Raw genomic sequence first — 20290 nt, 5'->3', positions numbered from 1 at the left:
CTGCCAGTGCTGAACTGGATGTTTAAAGGAAAGGTTCCCTCCACCCATCATGCTACTGATGCCACTTGGAGTAAGTGGATTGCACTGATTACACAACGAGCACGGATGGGGAACCTCAGCTGTCCAGGAATCCTAGAGGTCATCATGGACTGGCCTGAAGGTAAAAAGTTTGGAACACCACCAGGAGAAGAAGTATCACGTGCTAAAGAGGCCCCACCATACAATGAACTACCAGAGAATGAAAAGAAATATGCCCTGTTCACAGATGGATTGGGTCGTATTGTGGGAATGCATCGCAGATGGAAATCTGCTGTGTGGAGCCCCACACGACAAGTTGCAGAGGCCACTGAAGGGAAAGGAGAATCCCCAGTTCCAGGTATCTATCCCTATTTAGCACTAATGAATGATTAATGAACACAGAATGAGCCTGAGGTTAATGACACTTTATCAGTCAACCCTATCTTCAGTAACGCTGCCACAGTTGCATCCAGACATACACAGAATAATTACTTACTAATCCTACTAGCTTTTTTCTAAGGTCTTGAATAAGATACATTCCAGTCTCTTAAATCAACATACTTTGCTTTTTTTTTCCTCCTCTGCATCTCTTCCAATACAGAACCTCTACAGCACGTACCTATAAAACTGCTGAGTTAAAACTAAGCTGACTAACTCTGTCACTAGTGCGGGACACTCTGTCATGGTTCCATGTTTTTTGCTTTTTTGGGGGGTTCAGTATTCCACATCAAAACATCATGTAGTGTACGGGGCATTGAAGTGTCACTGCCCCAATCCCAGCTACCTATCCCTGTACATTACAGCAGTCACGGGATCTGGCCCTTCCGGGTGGGGGGGCGCTCTCTTGCTGCCTGACAGTGGGTGCTGGAGGTGCTTTCCTGGCCGTTCCAAGCTTTTCAGGTTTGAATCGGTCCCGGGAACTCTCTGTCTCATCTTGTCTGATTTATTCATCTCAATTTCAATTAAATTGTATATATTGTGTTATTTTGTATTCCAGTATTATAGTAAATAAGTCTTCCTCCATAGATTGTTGCCGCTGTTCTTCTCCTCCCTTCCTTCCTTCCCATTTCTGTGGGACTGGGGTGTGGTGGGGGAGGGCAGCGCCCCGTTGCCTCCTGTCACGGACATAGATTGATCTAGTCAGCTCTGTGACACACTCACTGTCAGAAGCCAGGAGATGCTAACTGATCTGACTCATGCTGTACATCTGCGTTCAGAACCATCAGTTGATCTTCCAGAGTTATTTTTCACGACTACATCAATTTAAATATTTAAAGCTGTGAATTATATTTTAACTCTAAATTCAGTCAAATTCTACTGCCAAGTTTCCTTTCAATCAAAAGACATTCCTCTAGCAACAATTTCACTAGTCTAATTTGGAAATAGGTTTGTGTATTACACAAGAGGCATTACTAAAAGACTAGATATTTGTTATTCACCCATGACTGGAACCACTCAGAAGACAAAACAACATACATTACAATCACAGAATCACAGAACTGTAGGGGCTGGAAGGGACCTCCAGAGATCATCGAGTCCAACCCCCCTGCCAAAGCAGGTTCCCTACAGCAGGTCGCACAGGTCGGCATCCAGGCAGGTCTTGAACATCTCCACAGAAGGAGACTCCACCACCTCCCTGGGCAGCCTGTTCCAGTGCTCCGTCACCTCACTGTAAAGAAGTTCTTGTGCACATTTGTGCGGAACTTCCTATGCTGCAGTTTCCGGCCGTTTCCCCTTGTCCTGTCTCCACGTACCACTGAAGAGAGACTGGCCTCACCACTATGGCCCCCACACCTCAGATATTTATAGACCTGGATCAGGTCCCCTCTCAGTCTTCTTTTCTCAAGGCTAAACAGACCCAGTTCACTCAGCCTTTCTTCATAGGGAAGATGCTCCAGGCCCTTCACCATCTTTGTGGCCCTCCGCTGGACTCTTTCCAAGAGATCCCTGTCTTCTTCGTACTGGGGAACCAGTACAGGTCTATAATTACCCGGGTCTTCCTTCTTGCCCTTTCTGAAGACCGGAGTGACTGCAGCATTTTGCATATTCACTCTCAAGATTTCATTCCTGCTCCATCTATCTATGAACCAGCTCCAGCAGCCTTCAATACGTCAACAAGGTTTAAGCATATGACTTTTAGGATAACAGAAATTTACCAAGCGTGTTAAAGGCAGATGATACCTCTATATTTCACACTGGGTGAAGCCAAGAAGGGAACAGAATGCACCCCTTCATTCACCATGCATCCTAAGAACATGCTTATTTCCATATAATGCACTTTGTGAAAAAGGAATTGATGTCATGGTATCTACTTTTCTGAAAATGGGTCACCAACTGCTGTGAAGGCACCAGGTCTTTGGTTAGCATCAAGAGTCAGGACAGGAAGAGAGTAGAAGTTGAGCCAAATCTTTACCTTGGTTCTTTGGAAAACAGCCTTAGGGTCCAGAGTCTTGGTCTTTCCAGGATTATTCTTATTTGTTTTTATCCAACAAATATCTTCACACCTTCTGTAACCCCATTTGCGTAGACACTAAATGTAACAGACATAAAACAATCATACAACATCAAAAACTGAAGTAACCTAAACTGACAATGAATACAGTTACTTGATTTTTCATAAAATGTACCTGGAAGAGAAATTTGTTAGAGAAGAAATAAATAGTTTCCTAGTATGACTGTACTGTATTTTGTCAAGCTGTCAAAACAGAAGTTTTACATGCACCCTGACTCGTCTATATATCACCTTTTTTTTGTTCTATTTTAACCTTGTGACACATAAAAATTTAACCAGAACCAGTCTAAAGAATAGCTTGACTGGAACCTGGTAGTGACTCACATCGAAGTAAGATTCTGTATAGAAGATAAAAAGCCTTTGCTATCACTTTCTGATTTACCTTACATTTGAAAAACAAATCAAAAGGCTTATCTGTCTTTTTAGCCCTTAATTCCTACTAGCATAGTCATGGAAAAGAAGGAAATTGGACATTAAGGACTCGAGCTCATTTGGCTGCTACTGTGCTCAAGAACTGCCTGGCTGCTATGAATGTCTGTGATCAAAATCAATGCAAAAAAGCTAACATAACCAACCTCAGAATGACAAAATAAGACTATAAAGCAAACAGTTTAGTAACCTTGCTTTGTTGTCCCTCAACAAAATCATACGGCTGTTTTAACAGAAAGCACTGTTCAAACTAAGAAAATGTTTCAGCATAAGAACCTATTGGAAATTCATATTCCACCAGCTCCAAAACAAGCACAAAGATTATAACTCCAAGATCTTCTAGGGTACTTGACCTTCATAGAGCTAAGACTTATTAAATCTACTTAAACTCCAAGTGATGCCTGAAAATAAACAGTGCTACACACAAAATTGTATCCTACTTTATGAAATAACAGCACCCTTCTACTAGCACTTCTGGCAAAAAACTATTATGATTTATTTTTAACAAACAAATAATGCTTTAAATGTCATGATTTAAACATGACAAGCCACTCCTATGGTAACCTACATGCATCAAGAACAAAACAGCAGCACAGCTTTTAAGTCATGAAAGAACAATGCTTCCTCACATAGCCACAGCAGCTCATCTGGAAAATATTAGTATCTAAACATTTAATGCCACCCCTACTTAAATTTATTTACTCCACTTAAAATTATTCTCTACTACAGTAACAAAACATCTCTGAGCATTTACAGCTGAGAGTTCTATAAAGAGAAAGTGAATGATAAAAATAAACTCTTAAATATATCCCTGATAAATTGAATTAAAACACTCTTACCACTCGGCCAAGATCCAGACCCTCTCCTGAACCACACCATAGGAAAACAAATGACCTTGGGGCAGCAATTTCCTCAATTTCTAGTTTCATGATCTAAAAAAACGATAAGCATTTCTGAATTAAATATTTCTTACTTTTTGTGATTTAATCACAGGTATGAGGAAAAATAGTTAAGTATTGAACATAAACACAGAAAACCATCAAGAACCACTTTAATAAAACACGGAAGTCTAGATAGCATTATATTTTGGCTGTCTTCTTAAAATTGTTTTCCAGAAAGCATGTAAGGTACTGATAAGGTAACCTACACAAGTGCACACTTCCAGCACTTCCAGTGTAATTGATGACCAGACTAATCATTCTTCTCAGCATAAGTTCTATCTATACAGAAGATGCTACACTTAAAAGAATAACACACTCCACATGTTTGTGTGTTTTCCCTAAACCACTGGTTCATTCCTTTGGTAGCAAAAGGATTTAATAAAACAGAGCAACAATGGTCTCATTCTTTTCAGCCCTGCACTCACTCCTGGGAAGCTTGTGAAGACACACTAAACAAACAAACAAACAAACAAACAAACAAAAAACCCCAAGAAAACAACCAACACACCCACAGCTTAATTCCTGTTACCATGTAGAAGAGATATGCCAGCCATTTTCACTTTCAGGGAAAAAAAAAAACAAATAAATTTATCGGGACAGCAGTTCAGCAATGACAAATAAGAAACATTCAGAATTAAGTAACTTCAGATGGAAAGCATATGTGACTCATTACGAATTGAAGAGATTCATCTGCAACTTACTAACACATCAAATCAAGTTTCATTCAGTGCCACAGGGAAGATATATAAGATGTATAAAGCATTTTAAAGGGATGTAATTCCTGACTAAGAGGACGACTCCTTACTCCATCACTTCCAGTTTTTTTGTTAGGACAGAATATTTTTTTCCTTCAACACTGTCAGGCACCAGTTTTGCATGAAATAAGAGGATGGCTAACAGAGAAATTACCTATTCCTTAACATGCAAGTTACCTTATCTATATCACAGGCATCAATGCCCTTGTTTTCAAATCCATTCCTTAAAGGTGGACTGAATTTTGTACTGTCCATATGAACCTTTAGTTTGACTGATTCACTTGTGAAGTTTCAGCCTACAAAACAAACTAAATCTAGTCTTAAAAAGAAGTCAACACCCCCTCCTTCAAACTGCACAGCACACAGAAAATTTCAGCTGTGACTTCTTCAATTCACTGCTCTGTTTGTATTACCATCAAATCAGACTAGGACCAGCTTTTCAGCACTCAATTTGTACAGTAAGACTTCACATTCAATATCCAAGTGAAGGACTACTCAAGCTTGTCAACATGCTTTGTGTCATCCAATTGTGCTTGATGACATCTAGCACTTCAGTGCCTCTAGGCCTCATCTTGCTTTTCTAGAGCTGACTCTATTGCTTCCTTTTCAATACGGAACAGTTACTTGTCAGCAAATCTTTAGCATTTTCTTCATTAATGTATATGCATTACTATAGGAAGAATTTAAAACTTCTGGAACTCAGTTCCTTGGGGCACAATAAAACAAAGAGATCACTTCTTACATATTGACATTTCTCCTTACACCCAAATTGGGGATGGAAATTAACATGGCTTCAAAAAGCCTTTTAGGCAAGTAAGTTGCAAAGAAATATATAAATACATGAAACAAACTTCAAAGGTAAGACTGATCTTTTCAGGACTCTCAAGATTACAACTGGATTACTAAATTTCATACCTGATCAGTATTCTGGAGAAAGGAGGTACGTCAGCAACATACACTCACCTACTCTTTAGACTAAAAACCAATGCATAAAAAAGTATACTTCAGAAGTCTCTTCAAGAATTTCAAGAAACAAGGGAATATTTACACTAGATACTGTGAATTTCAATAGCAGAAATCAAAAAGAAAAAGAAAACTCAGAATTTGGTGGCGGAGAAAAAAATCTGTTTTTACATTTCAGTTTTCAGTTCAGGCTCAGAAAAAACAAAACGGTACTTCTGATTCACAAAATTCCTTGCAAGGGGAAACAAGAAGTCTGTTAACATAAACACTGCAGGCACACATTATAAAAAAATTAAGTTTTCATACGAACCTTGTCATTTTGTTTTGAATTTTAATTTAAACACCTCTAACACTTTCTGCTACAAATTACATTTCTCCAGCTATTTCCTTAGGTACATGCACAAGATCTTTTTTACTGCAATACTTACATCATCCCAGGTCCAGCACTTCTCATTTGCAGTAATGCCAGTCTCTCTATAGTATTCTTCCAGTGGTGGCTCCAGGAGAATCACATCAAATTTGGATTTCAGTTCCCTAATATCAAAAGCTTCCAAGTCTGCTTGCAAGTACCTATTTAAACAAAAGTTGACCAACTGCTTGAAGAAGTTATAACAACACTCTGAAAATTACACTTCACACAGCATTTCTGCGTACCAAGGCAAGGGGGAAGGAGGAGGTCTCTTATTTAGTGCATAAAGCATAAATGCACTAAAACCAAGCAAGATACATAACATGTTCTTGCTTAACCTGCAGTGCATGCTGCTGCATTAGGGTTTTTTAAACATAGCCCTCTCTCTCAATAAACAGTCAAGGACTCTCCTTTAGCAAGCAAGAAACAGATGCCCAGACAGACTGTACAGCAATATCTAGTACAGAATCCTTGAACATTCTGTACAACCGTGGACTACATAGCAGAAAACATTAACATTTAAGAAGCCAGCACTCAGTGACAGAGCAACAGACTTCCAGATTACTTCACAAAAATGGCGTATTTTTAGAATTGCCATTTACTTCATGTTATGTTCAGAAGATTCTGAGTACTGGAAATGTGGTTACTTTTCACTTAGCAAAAATATATTTCTCTACCCATAGCAGAAGCACATGTTCCTAACATGCTTTTTATCACAGAATCACAGAATGGCCAGGGCTGGAAGGGACCTCAAGGATCATGAATCCCATGCATGCAGGGGGGTTGGAGATTCAATCCCACTGTTACACCTGGCATCCACATGTTCCCACCAGTCACTGCTGTATCGCTATCTTTTCCCCAGTACCTTCAGATCTACAAAATTTGATTAGCAGGCTACCATCACCCTTCTTCCCAAAAAGATATCTGGATGAGATTGTTGTTTCATGACTTTAATTGGAGCTATCAGAAGGCAGCATTCGATTATTCATTATTCCCTTTTTCGCTTTAAGGTTAAGAAGCAAAAGAAAAAACAACCAATAAACCCAAAAACAAAACAACACCCATAAACTTAAAAATAGCAAGTTGTGTTCTGTAGTTTGTGTATCAGTAATTCAGATTACTTATTTGAGGTTTTTAATGGGACTTACTAATACTGCTTTTCTGGGTGCTGATTAGGACTGCAATATATTAAAAGCATAAAGTTCAGACTCCTGTGACATGCTGCATACTTACACTGAGTCTAACATTCAGCAAAAACTGAGAGGTGATTTGTCCTATTAGTTCTGAATTACCTCCTGTCAACCAAAACTTTTTTCCTCTTAAACTATATGGTAACTTCTGATTGAGGGATACTAAGATGACAGCTGAATATTACACAAAAATGCTTAAAGGAACAACTAAGGTTATATTGAGGGCAATTTTTTTTTTAAGGTTGTGTTGTTACTGCAAACTACATGATGAAGAGATCTGTGATCACTGGTATATATCTTCTCATTCCCAATACATGAATGCCATCCAACCAGTTGGCAGCTCAGTCTTAAAACAACAAAGCTTCAGATACTATAATTACACTCTAGAAAGTCTTTTCTACATACTACAATATCTAGATTAAAATAATGAAAACAAGCTGATTTTAGTCTTCTGAAGTTTCTACAGATTAATTTGTATATACAAACAGAAACAGAAAATGTAAATTATGAACAGGCACTAAAGATAAGGATTTGCAAAGCAGACAGCTAACTTCAAACCAGTCTGGAGAAGAAAGGGTGTTTTCCACACAAACACTTACATGGGAGGAGTGTTAGATTTAGATATCAGCTCATCCTTCAATCTGATGAGCTCTCTAAGTTTTGGATATTCTTCAAACCTATCTGCTAAGCCTAAGAAGAAGAAAACATGAAGTTAACACGTTAATACTTAGCCTCATTTTATTTTTGTTAGAACAAAACAAACCCTTCAAGCAGTTTTCTGTGCAGTACTATACAAAAGCCTCCTGCCTTTGCCCACTTAATTAAGATTAATGTTGCTGGAGGATATCAAATTCAGTGTCAATGTTCTAACCTTCTCTGGAGTGATCAAGAATCCAAAACACCTTTTATCAGAAGAAAACAATCTCTCATTTAAACCATGAGAGGAAGAATGATGAGAGAAAATTATTTTCTCATTCTTTCCATCCATAAGTTTATATTAAGATACAATTAACACTCATGATTCTATTATTTCCTACTAGTCTTGATCTTTGAAGACTATTTCTACAACAGCAACTGGATTGTACTTGGTTCCCTCATACATGTGCCTCCCTTATACAACCATCTGGTAATTCCTGTAACTCATGGAGATTTGAACCTATGTATGTTTACTGATCAGACTTCTAGACTTATTTATTGAATTCCTAGACTTAGCTCTATGATTGCTAATTTTCAAACCTTTCATACATACAGAATGCACAGGGGAAAACCCTAATGAGGTTTTCTGCAGTATATTAAAAGATATTAAAAAAACCAAAAAACAAAAAAAAAAAAACCCAAAAAACACAAGTAAAACGATTTCAGTATACTGCATTTCCTTTCCAAAAACATTACCCAAACCAGTATATTTGTTATTGTGAACAACAGCCTCAGCATAAGCTGAAAATGTAAATATCCCAGTCCTCAAGACACATCAATTCAACTTGCTTATAAAGCTCTATGATCCTACTAACTATTCCTATTAACAATTTCAAATGGAGAGAGAAAAACAAAAACAGTTTCCTCCTCCTTTACTTCAAACTTGTGAACTCCCAAATCTCACATCACACTGGTAAACAAAAAGTTCTTAGTATGTAACATTGCCATCTTGTTATTTGTACATAAGAGAACAAAAAAAAATAATTCTTTTTTTTTTCTCAAGTATCTAACATCTTAAAAACAGATCTGATATCCAGTGCTGCAGCCAGTGGAAATCAAATACTCCTGACCAGCAGAAATGGAAACTGGTCACCATCAGCGAAACAACAGACAAAAAGTAAAAGTAAGTAACAGAGGCTGATACATACTCTCTGCCTACTGATTTCCAAAAAGGATACATAACTATTGCAAGTGTGTAACAGTTGCCCAGATGCTTTTTAAATAAAGACTTAACTGAGTCAAAAGAGCCAGTTTTAATATTAAACATCCAGATGCAGCAGATGTATTTTACGGAAGTGTTCACAATGAAACTAACACTGCCTCAACAGGCAAACAGAACCTCTTTGGGCTGGCACCTATCAACATGCCATTCTTACCCCGACAATCACAAATATGGTAAAATATGGGCTGACTACAATGTTTCAGACAATGTTGCAGAGAGGTGTCCTGTTTTGTTCAAAGTTCAGCAAGGGCCAGATGAATGTAAAATTAATAAATGACATCCTCTAGACTCACTAGTACATTGAGCCTTCTAATGAGCTGTCAGAAGTTTATTAAGTAAATATTATCCATATTGCTTAATACATTAAATAATTCAGTATCATCTCTACATGCTACACAAATTCTTGGAAGTAACGCAGCCCAGGAATGGCTGAACTACAGGAGTTATAAATTTCCAAAAGTTTCAAAGTCTGCTCATTAAACTTGTCTGCTTCATGGAATAGCAAGAGCTTTGTTTTGAAAAACTTTTCCTCGTTAAATACTTTCAAAGAAATTCCAAGATAGCCCTTGGCAATGCTTATTTCCTAGATTATGATAAAAAAGTCATTTGTATGAATTTATACATTGATATGTATGTACACAGAGGGACAAAACTATGGTACATGTACATTATCTAGTAACTACAAGAAATCAAAAATGGGAAGGAGCGACAATGAATAAAAAAGAGGCATAGTAGCATCAGTCAATAACTATGACATACCAACATCTCTGATGAAGTTCTGGGGTCTATGTCCTGTATCCACAAAATGCTGGCAGTAATCATTGTGTGGATTTAAGCTCTGAGTACCCTAAGGAACAGAAGGAGTTCAGTGAGTTGTAAGGAGAGATAACTGAACACATGCTGCAATGTGTTAGTCTGAAAAACGAGAAAATGGCTGATTTTTTTCTTAACATGCCTTTATTAGCTAAACTAATCAGAGCTGTCATTCTGCTTTTCATCTCCAACTAGACTCAGCATTGCTACTGCTCACTGCTCACTGTTACAGTTGTGTGTTTCACAAGGAAACTTTCATACCTGTGAACTGCAGTTAACTCCTTCATTCAGCCTTTAAGGCTGCGTTTCAAATACAATCAATTGCATGAATAATTTAACACAGCAATATACCTTTACCTATTCTTCTAATCGCAAAACTGCTCACCTTAAGGAAGGTACTGGAATCTTTGTAAATCTCTTCTTCATAGGGTAGGTTCTCTTCATCTTGCTGCAGTTCTACTTCATCCTGGAAAATAAAACAGATTTCATAGGAGTGTGAGATCATGCTGTTTCCTTCCTGACTATGAATCTGCTTCTCAATGGAAGTCTCCTGCAACAGTGCATCGTGGACAGTTTCAAACAGGTTTCAGATTTTGGGCACTGGGGGAAATGACCTATTGCAAAAACGGTCTGCCTCTCATCACTGACAACAAAGTTACTGGAAAAGCCTCAGAGAGGAAAATAAAAATATTCATTTCCAGGCTGTGACAGCATAGGCACTAGTTTATATGAAATTTTTGTCCCCTCAAATTTTACTCCTTGAATTAAAGCAAGAGAGAGATTCTGCTGCAGTTCTTCAGTAGTAGAACATTTCAACATTTATATCTATTGAACATCTCTTCTGTTTCAATCTTAGCAGCTGAAACCATCTTCTCTATATAAATCTGTTACAATATACACTTTGAAGAAATACTACACAGTACAAGCTGGTATTTCGTTTGGACTGTTCTCAAAATTAACTTAAAACTTCCAACCTACGAGTCTCAAAATGAAAAGAAAAGAGGAATTTTATCACAGATTTGTTCCTAGTTAGTGTGTCACCAATTGACCATCAGATATCTGGAGTTCAGAGATCTGCCATGTTGACATACTCTGAACTTCCAATGTAGAATTCACAGAGAGATCAGAAATAAAAAAAATTATTCACTCCCATATTACTGTTTTGCTGTTCTTCCTGAGAGAGCCCATTATGTATAAATAAAACCAAAGACTCACTGAATAACAATCTACCATATTGAGTAGATACTCTCACACATTGCTGACTACTACAGAAATTTTAATCAGTTAATATAGTGTTTCACATGAGGAGAAAAGCCATCTTGAGGCTGAAACATAAAGAGACTTTAAGACACTGAAGTAAAAGAAAAGATAGAGAACCAGATTTCTTACAATAACTCTCCTCTTCACCATACATATTAAAGTCAAAAGCTATGGAGAAGGCTGTTATTATCTCTGCATTTACCCTATGACGTATAAGAACAAAAAATAGTTCTCCCTATTTTGATCCCTCCAGTTGTTGAAATTATGAGATCAGCTCTGCATTCTTTTCAAACTGGAGCTTAAAATCAACTTAATTTTAGCAGGTATTTCAGAATTGAGTTTTCATCTCCCTTCTGCATCCCCCCAGTTACTCTTAACTTAGATCAACAGTCTCATTTCTTCTTTAACCAGACTGAAAAAATTTTAAAAAAGGAAAAAATGCTACTAGAAACAGCAGCAGTGTTCACAAAGAAAAGGAGAGAACAGAAGACACGTACCAGCAAGTGTTATTCAGGAAAATATGCAGAAAGCTCAAGCTTTACTAAAAACAGCTTATGTGATCGTAAGCTTATACCTGTTTTCTCTCTCCTATCATTCTCTAATTCTTAGCCTCCTGATGGTAAGCAATTGTTAAATACGTCCTTCTGAGTCATCCCAGTCCTCTTTATGCCTTCATAATGGATTTGAAAAAATCTTGCAGCCACAAACAAAAAAGCCTACAACATCAGCTTTCAAAGGGCTAAGTACACAATAGAAGCCAAAGTACACAATAGATACCAAATGAAATTAACAATACAAGATATTCTTGTACTTGATTAATAAATCTGTTTTATTGTTGCGAAAACAAAAGCTAACTACAATACTGAAGCATGAAGTTTTAACAACTAATTAAAAATTAGGATGATTCAACAGAGTAAGGTGTACTCAACATTCAGAACAATAACAAGAAAGCATTCCAAGGTCACAGGCTACTGTCTGCTGAAACTAAGTGACAAAATGTCTGTATAAAGTTAGGATGGCAGAGGACAAATTTGAACCAGAAGTATTTTTGTACTTAGTAAAAAGCTAAAACTCTGGTACTCTTTGCCACAGGATACTGTTAATACCTGACATTTATACAGGCTCAGCAAAACTGATTAAATTCATACATGGGCGAAGGGAAAAACAGAGCATCACAACTCTTAGATGCTTATGCAAAGCCTAAGCCCATCCAACTCCCTGCCACGTGCAGGGCTGCCACCCACCAGATCAGACTGCCCAGGACCTCCTCCAGCCTGGCCTTGAATGGCTCCAGAGATGGGGCATCCATACCCAGCTTCTCTGAGCAGACTGTGCCAGTGCCTCACCGCCCAGCCAGTACAACAGTGACAGTGCCACAAAAACAAAAGTACTGCAGAAGCTCTTCAGAACCACGACTGAACTTTCTGGCCATAAAATATTCATTATCCATTTCTGCCACTGAAGCATCTCTCTCCACATCCTCTACCTCCATGGTTTGCAATGCAGAGCCCAAGTCAATCTGATAGTGGGAAGTTTAAATGGTCTGCTCATAGCCCATGGTGCTGGAGCACCCTTATTATCTGGCTTCAAGTGGCTGGATGCTACTGTAACAATGAGTAAGGTTAGGAAAATTGCAGTAATATGTAACAGTCTTTGTACTTCAATTTTTTAAAAAACTTTTACTCATTTTGCATAACTTTTATTTCTACTTTTATTGTCCTATTTTGCTTCTAGTATTTGTAAGGTCAGCCTTGTGAACCATACAAAATAAGTTGGTTTCTTTCAGAAAAATCAATTTCTTCTAGTTTCAAGACCAGCTTGTTCTGCCTTTCCTTTCTTCTTTATTAATACTGTATTTTACTCGCTCAGGCAGAGAGCGCAGCTAAAAAAATACCATGAATATAAACTGAGGAGATGATAAAACTGAGATGCAGAGGACTTCCCTAAGAGCAGGAACTATCCAGTAAAAAAATCCACCTTCTAATTTAGCAGCTCCATCTCAATGCACTTCATCTTGTGACAAATACAATTTTGGGATTTTTAAAAGGTTTCAAAAAAAATTTCTAAGGCAGTATAGAATTTAAATATAAGCATTTAAACATTAAAGACACAATACTTGATATGCAACAAGTTTGAAAATGATGATGTAGAAGTTAAACTCTGTATAATTTTATATATATATATATATATATTTTTTTTTTTTTTTTCAAATAATCAAGAGAAACAAGAAACAATGAAATGTTTCAGTCATAGAATACACTTGCTCAGGCTGGAAAAGACCTTAAAGATCATCAAGTCCAACCTGACCGTACTGCCCTAACTCTAACAACCCTCTGCTAAATCATGTCCCTGTGCACCACATCCAAATGGTTTTTAAACACATCCAGGGATGGTGACTCAACCACCTCCCCGGGGAGCCATTGGACAGGACTCAACAGAGCCTAGACCCTGGTGGTCTTCTTTCAACTCTTTTATTTTGTTTAACTCCACAAGTAGTGGTAAGTACCGGTAAAGAGTTTTGACTCTTTCAACCATACAAAGAAATCCTCACATTTCATCAAGAAAAACATCCTGTTGAAAAACATTCTGTGTTTTCACTATGTTGCTCTCTATTCTCCTATCAGTCTAATCTTTATTAAGAACCACCACTATAACATTTATTTTATAGCACAAACCAGCTGCAAGGGAACTGTTAGCTCAGGGTTTGAACTGGTGATTGAGCACCTGGTGAAGGGGTGGTGCTGGAGAAGGGGTGAAGGCCAGGCAAATTGTTTGCACCTGTGCTCCCTGGGTGACCAGAACAGGTGGACCAGGATAGAGCCAGCCACTAAAGCAAGGGTATCTCTTAGACCTAGGCCATTTCCTGAGAAAGAACGCTGTGCATTCAGAGATCTCCTTCACCAGTGGGGTGAGTTCTATTCTTCTTTCTATATTTCACTCTTGGCCTACCTGTGAATACTCTGACTGGTATTGCCCAGAGCCTGTCAGAAGTGATTTTGCTGTTTCTTTGCAGAACACTAACCAAACAACAACAACAAATAAACAACAAAAAATGCTTCTTTGCATTAGAAGTTCCTAAAACATCTGACAAGATTAAAACAATGCTTCACAAGAGCAGCTTAGAAGCTGTTCTCAGACTGCCCACAAATAACGAGAACGTCAATGTCACAGCTCGGATTTCTCTGAAAACAACATCAGTGTAAGGCATTTGGAAGACTAGGAAGTGACCCTTCGAAATATTCAACTACATGTACGAGTATTTAAAGGTTTCATGTTCACATTCAGTGTCTTCAAGTTGAACTGCAGCAAATGACAATGTTCTACCTTCATAGTAACCCACCTTTACCAGCAATTACATTGAGAAGCCCAGACTCCAGCTGGAGCAGGTAAAGTTTGAGTATCATCATTTTCACCAAATCTAAGGTCTGGGTACAGAAAAAATTAAACCACTACAGAAGGTTTAACTGACAGCAGAACATAGAGCCCAACAATACTGCAAATCAGGTTTTTATAGACACGCCAGTCACTTTGCATCAAAAATATTTACCTCTAATTTTCCTTAAAAATAAAAACGATAAAAACAATAAATATGTAATGTTTTCTGTAACAAGGACAATCAAGTTCATTGTAACTTTCTAAGGCATGTTGAATTCAATCTAGTAAGGCTTAATACCATAAAGATCTAGATTTTTATACCAGTTCATATAACAAGACTAAATTTAAGCATGCTCTAAGTACTAATGAAAAGGTTACATAAATACACAGAGGATTTTACTAAGTTCTTATGTCCTTGCCAAAATGGGCTTAACAAGGTCTGCAGAAACAGCTGATGGCTCCATTATAGATTTTTAACTTACAGGTTTCAAGTTCACTAAATCTAATCATCTGCTAGACTGAAGTTGATGTGAGATAGTATCATTTTTCAAGTCCAATAAAACAAAAAGAGCTTGATTGTTTGTGATAGCAGCCCATACAGGGTAAGTCTTCTGTGTGTGTATAACAGGATTCACATGCTTTGACAGCTAGAGTGACTTACTCACATATGAATATTTCACAAAAAAAAAAAAAAGCTGTTTAGTCACATGCTACACAGTATTGTGCCAGCAGGTCACCACCGGTGATCCTTCTAATCAGCAATAGCAAGGCCACACTTGGTGCACTCACCTGGTTCTGGACACACTCATTACAAGGAGACACAACTTCACAAACATTGCATGCACTCTGAAAATCCTTTTCAGACTGTTATTTAGATAGTTTGCTAGAAGACCTACAGACTAGCACTTAGCACACTAAAACTCTCCACTTACAGACAACAAAAAATAAGAAGTCCCTTCATACTTTTGGTTTTATTACAACAGTCTTATAGAAAACTTTGTATATCCAGAGACAAGCATAACACAACCAAGCCCACAAATTTAAAAAACTTCTATTTTTAGATGTGCAAGGGAACAGCAGATATTATTTCATAAATAAGCTGACCTTGATCCATTCTACATAATCAAGCGTTATGAGGATAAAGTAAAAAGAAAAAGAGAAGACATGCTACAACAAGATACAAAGCACATTAGAAAGATAAATTTACCATAATCACTCTTTAACTCCTTTCTCCATCATTCATGTTAACAAAAACTTTACATTAGATTAAAAATGAGAAAGCTATGAAACAACTCGTAGAAGATTACATGAAAAATGAAAGGCATGAAAGTTTGACAACCACTCATTCTTAATGACCATAGGGTTGGGTTGTTTTTTTTTAAGCTGCGCTTTTCCTAGTATTTTGGATACTTAATTCATACCCCAAACCAAGCCTCTTATTACCTCTCTCTTAGGATCCTTTATGTCTTCTGTTCATTGAAGACATCATATTGCACTTAACAGGGAGGCTGGAAGACCTCCTCAAACTTCCCCATATCTCATTCAATGGCCCGTACCATTTATTAAATGCAAGCTTCTAGCACAAATTCTGCTTGATTTTTTTGTGTATGTGCTTGGCTAAACAAACATTTTATCACCTCTTCCAACACAAGACAAACAGCAATAATATATACTGCCATTCCCTGGGGACACTATCACTATAACATACTTTCTCCAAGGAGCTGATCTAAATTAAGCCTCCAAACAACAGGATCTGTTGAACTTACAGTTCAATACACCTAAGCCATGTCTGAAGAGAATCATGTTGGTTCTCTCAGATCTCTGCAGTGGAAGACATTGAGGAAGATGTCAGCGACGGACATATATAAAGTCATACAATGTTTTGGGTTTAAAGGGCTCCTTGATGATCATCTTGTCCAACATCCCTAACACAGACAACATTACCTCCCACTAGAGCACAGATGTCCAACCCAAGGGCAGCACGCAGCCCAGATCAGCCCACCCTGCAATCCACTCCCTGCCCTGTGCCATGATAGCAGTGGCTCTGCTCCCTGCCTAGTGGTGCACCCTTCACTCAGCAACAACAAAACACTGATCAGCACTCTCCGAGATGAAACCAGCACAGGGAGGATATGCAGAGCAGGGTTAAATCAAGTAATGCCAAATGACAGTCCGAAGAACAGAGAAAAAATATGCAAATATGCTTTCTGCTTTAATAAAGGAATTTGAGAATAAGTTTGAAGATTGCAGAAAAATAATCAATTTTTAATATATTTTCAAGTCAATCTTCAGTTGACATAAATACATTACCTCAAATTTTCAAATGAAATTTATCAAGTTGAAATCAGATATTCAACTCAAAAATTGGATCGTGCCTCTTTGCCAGACTTTCGTAAGACTTATCAGTGAAAAATACCCTTCACTTCACAGTCACGTTTCATTCATGTCATTGCTTTTTGGCAGTACGTGCATTAGTGAACAACTACTTTCAAGGATGTTGCACAGGACGAGTTGTATTTCAAAGATGTCTGATGAATACCTTGAGATCTTAAGAACTGCAACCACCATTCAGTGATCTAGACTCATACATTAGTTTCACAAAACCAAGGTCAAATATCCCACTAACTTTATATTTTAACTAAAAAAACCAATATTTAAAGATAATGCATATAAACACCAAATCTTAATTTAACTATGTTACACATTTTATGTGTGGCCCAAGAAAATTCCTCTTCACACAGTGCGGCCCAGGCAAGCCAAAAGGTTAGGATTAGGCCAAAAGGTTAGACTCCCAAGCACTAGACCAAGTAGCCTGAAGCCCCATCCAGCCTGGCCTTGAGCAATTTGAAGGATGCAGCACCCACAGCTTCCTTGGAATGCCTCTTCCAGTTGGCCTCTTCCACACTGCACTTGGCAGCAGTGAATTTCCAAAAGTTCACATGGGCCTATTCCTCAAGCCAGTCAAGGTTCCACGGGATGGCATCCTCTCTCTAGCGTATCAACTGTACCAATCCATTTGGTGTCACTCACAAACTTGCTAAAGGCACACTCAATTCTTTCTCTATGCCAGTGATGAAAGTACTAAGTACTACTCGTGACAGCACAGGTCCTTGAGGGACACCACTTGTTACTGGGTTCCACAAGGACACTGAACTCCTGACTAATTTTCTGGACATAGCCATGCAACCAATTTTTTTTTTTAACCTGACAGCCCAGCCACCAAACCCATATCCTCTAATTCAGCTGCAATAACTGAATCACAGGCCTTATAGAAGTCCAGGTAGACGACATCAGCAGCTCCTCCCTCTGTACAGCAAGCAGCTATAAGATTGCTCAGGCACGATTTGCCCTTGGTGCAACCACACTGGCTATCCCTAGTCATCTCCCTGTCCTCCATATGTCTTGGCGTAACTTCCAGGAGGATCCGTTTCATGATGTTCCTCCTTACTACTCTTTTTAAAAACAGGAGTGATATTTCCCTTTCTCCAGTTATTAGGGACTTCACCTGTTGCCATGACTTTTCAAATATGATGGCGTATGGCTTATGACTACTTCAGTTCTCATGAATATTTTTAAGGTATCTACACACATCCCAGTTATTTTTACATGTGCACATACACACATTTTATATGTCCCTCAAGAGGCCATAAACACCAGAGAAAAAAAGTTATTTCTTCTTACCTTATATTCTTCAATCTCTTCTTCATCAGCTTCTCCCTCATCTGGATACTTGCGTTTTGCATTTGGTGCAGAAGTATCATAAGAAGCCCTATAAACATACAAAAAATTGTCATATCAAACAGTTTCTATCTCCTCAGAGATCTCCTCGTCTTGACTGCATGCTTCGGTTAGTTTGAAATGATTCTGAAATTTCATACATGAGAAGTCTGTCCTCAGAATACTTGAGACAAGTACAACCAATGACTGGACTCCTCAAACAGTTATATTCTGTCCCTGTTCTTCTACTTTAAAAAGCACAGCTTATTTCACCTGAGGTAGCACGTACCCAAAATTAGACCTGCTCATACAAGAAAATCACTGTTACACGAGAGAATCAATAAGCACTAGGTACTTGGCCCAGTTTTCAACTAAACACTTCTACCACCTCTACCACACAGATCCTTTCAACTAAACTGCTCCGCAGCTGCTCTGAGCAAATCATAAAGGACAGTGCACACAGCATACCATAACAATCACCTTGGTTTTGTTCCACAGTAACTTTTCAACATAGGAAGCAAAAGTTAATTTTGATTTCTAAACTGATGTTAGAAGTCATTGCTTAAAACCGTACGCACTTTATCCAGATTTGAGCAGTAACTGAAGCCTCATCTTTCACTACACTGTACGTTTTTACTTAAGTTTTACGTGGCTTTTTGGAAAGTTATCTCATCCTCTTTCCCTGTATTCCTTGTATTTCTGACAGAAATGGTGTGCTGACACATACCTACAGGTTTCTCTTGTTTCAGCAATTTCCCGCTGGTCATCTTTGCTGTTCAACACAGCACCAATACTGTCTGCGTTTTCAGCTCCTAACTGAAAAAAACAAAAGATGAGCCGAATTCACGACAAAATTACCACCGTTTACGATTAGGGGAAAAAAAAAAAAAAAAAAGAAAAAAAAAAAAAAAAAAAAAGACGAAACAGCAACGCAAGTAATACGAAACAGCGATCGGACAGCAGCGGCTCTACAGCACGGCCACGAGAACCCTACAGGCCTACCTGCCTCCTCCCCGCCCCGTCCCAACGGCCGTCCCACAGCCGCTAACCGAACCACCGCACCAGGCGTTGGCACGCGCTCGCTCCACCTCCCCAGAGGGAAAAGACAGGCCCTGCACGCTCCAGCTTCCCTACCCGGGCCCGGTCCGGCCCGACCCAAACCCGACTCCCCTACAGCTCTCGGCGCGCCTACTCAGCGCGGCCCCCGCCCGCCCCTACCTGCTGAGCCAAGAGCTGCCGACGGAGCTTCTGCCGCTCCCGGATCTCCTGCAGGCGGCTGTTCATCTCCACGCCGCCGCCGACCGCCACCCGTTTCGCCGGGCGCCCGCCTGCGCGTCACTTCCGCCCCCTGTTCCGACGGGAGCGCGTGGAGCCTGCGTGTGGTGCTGGGGCAGCCGCCATGTTGGTGGGGAGCTCGGTCGGAGCGGCGGCGCAGGGGGCAGCGGGAGGCCGGGCCGGGGGCATTGGGCCCGGCCCAACGACACTCGTATCCGCAGCGCTCCGCTGGCGGCTTTCCTGTCAGTAACGGTGGCTTGGTGCGTTTGGGAAAGCCGGGGAGAAGCGCGAGGCTCGAAAATTTGAGGAAAACGTTGAAGAAGTATGGAATAGTAAATAAAAATACGCATCATCGCTCTCCCGAGGCATTGCGTTTCAGCACATCCCCACCTGCCCCGCTTCCGTCACTCGATCCTGCCCGCGGCTGCTCGGAAGTGCGCCCGGGGCCGCAGCTGCCGCTCCGCTGCCCTCTCAACATCCTGCGGGCGGCGAGCGGCACTGCTTTGATTGTTCGGACCGACGTGGGACGAATGCTTTTCTGGTCCGGCAGTTGAGATCGCCGTCAGCGAGGTTATCTGCCGTGTTAGGCATCCGGCAGTGCGTGTGTTGTCAAGCTCTTCACAGATAGCAATTCCTGCACGAGTCCTCCCACATTAATAGAAATTTCAAAAATAATAGTAATAAAAAAATGTACTGCTGACCTGTTTTTTTTGTT

The 20290-nt window shown here is 39.3% G+C and overlaps 1 protein-coding gene across 1 annotated transcript in view; it reads right to left on the bottom strand.

Moving 5' to 3' along the window:
* Positions 1–19622, bottom strand: part of METTL14 (methyltransferase 14, N6-adenosine-methyltransferase subunit) — a 29430-nt gene extending 9808 nt beyond the window's left edge. The window contains exons 1-9 of the mRNA XM_042812512.1: positions 19519–19622; positions 19028–19116; positions 18265–18352; positions 10334–10414; positions 9895–9982; positions 7817–7907; positions 6047–6188; positions 3799–3891; positions 2432–2548 (exon numbers count right to left, since the gene is read on the bottom strand). Of these exons, the coding sequence (XP_042668446.1) occupies positions 2432–2548; positions 3799–3891; positions 6047–6188; positions 7817–7907; positions 9895–9982; positions 10334–10414; positions 18265–18352; positions 19028–19116; positions 19519–19584 (855 nt within the window). The 5' untranslated portion in view covers positions 19585–19622. The remainder of the gene's footprint in view (positions 1–2431; positions 2549–3798; positions 3892–6046; positions 6189–7816; positions 7908–9894; positions 9983–10333; positions 10415–18264; positions 18353–19027; positions 19117–19518) is intronic.
* Between the last annotated feature and the right edge of the window lie 668 nt (positions 19623–20290).

Source organism: Centrocercus urophasianus, unplaced genomic scaffold (assembly GCF_019232065.1).
Source record: "Centrocercus urophasianus isolate 14NV4802_14NV808 unplaced genomic scaffold, USGS_Curo_1.0 seq_13, whole genome shotgun sequence".
NCBI lineage: Eukaryota > Metazoa > Chordata > Aves > Galliformes > Phasianidae > Centrocercus > Centrocercus urophasianus.
Note: the sequence above shows the minus strand (reverse complement) of the source record. Positions and strands in the feature narration are given on the sequence as shown.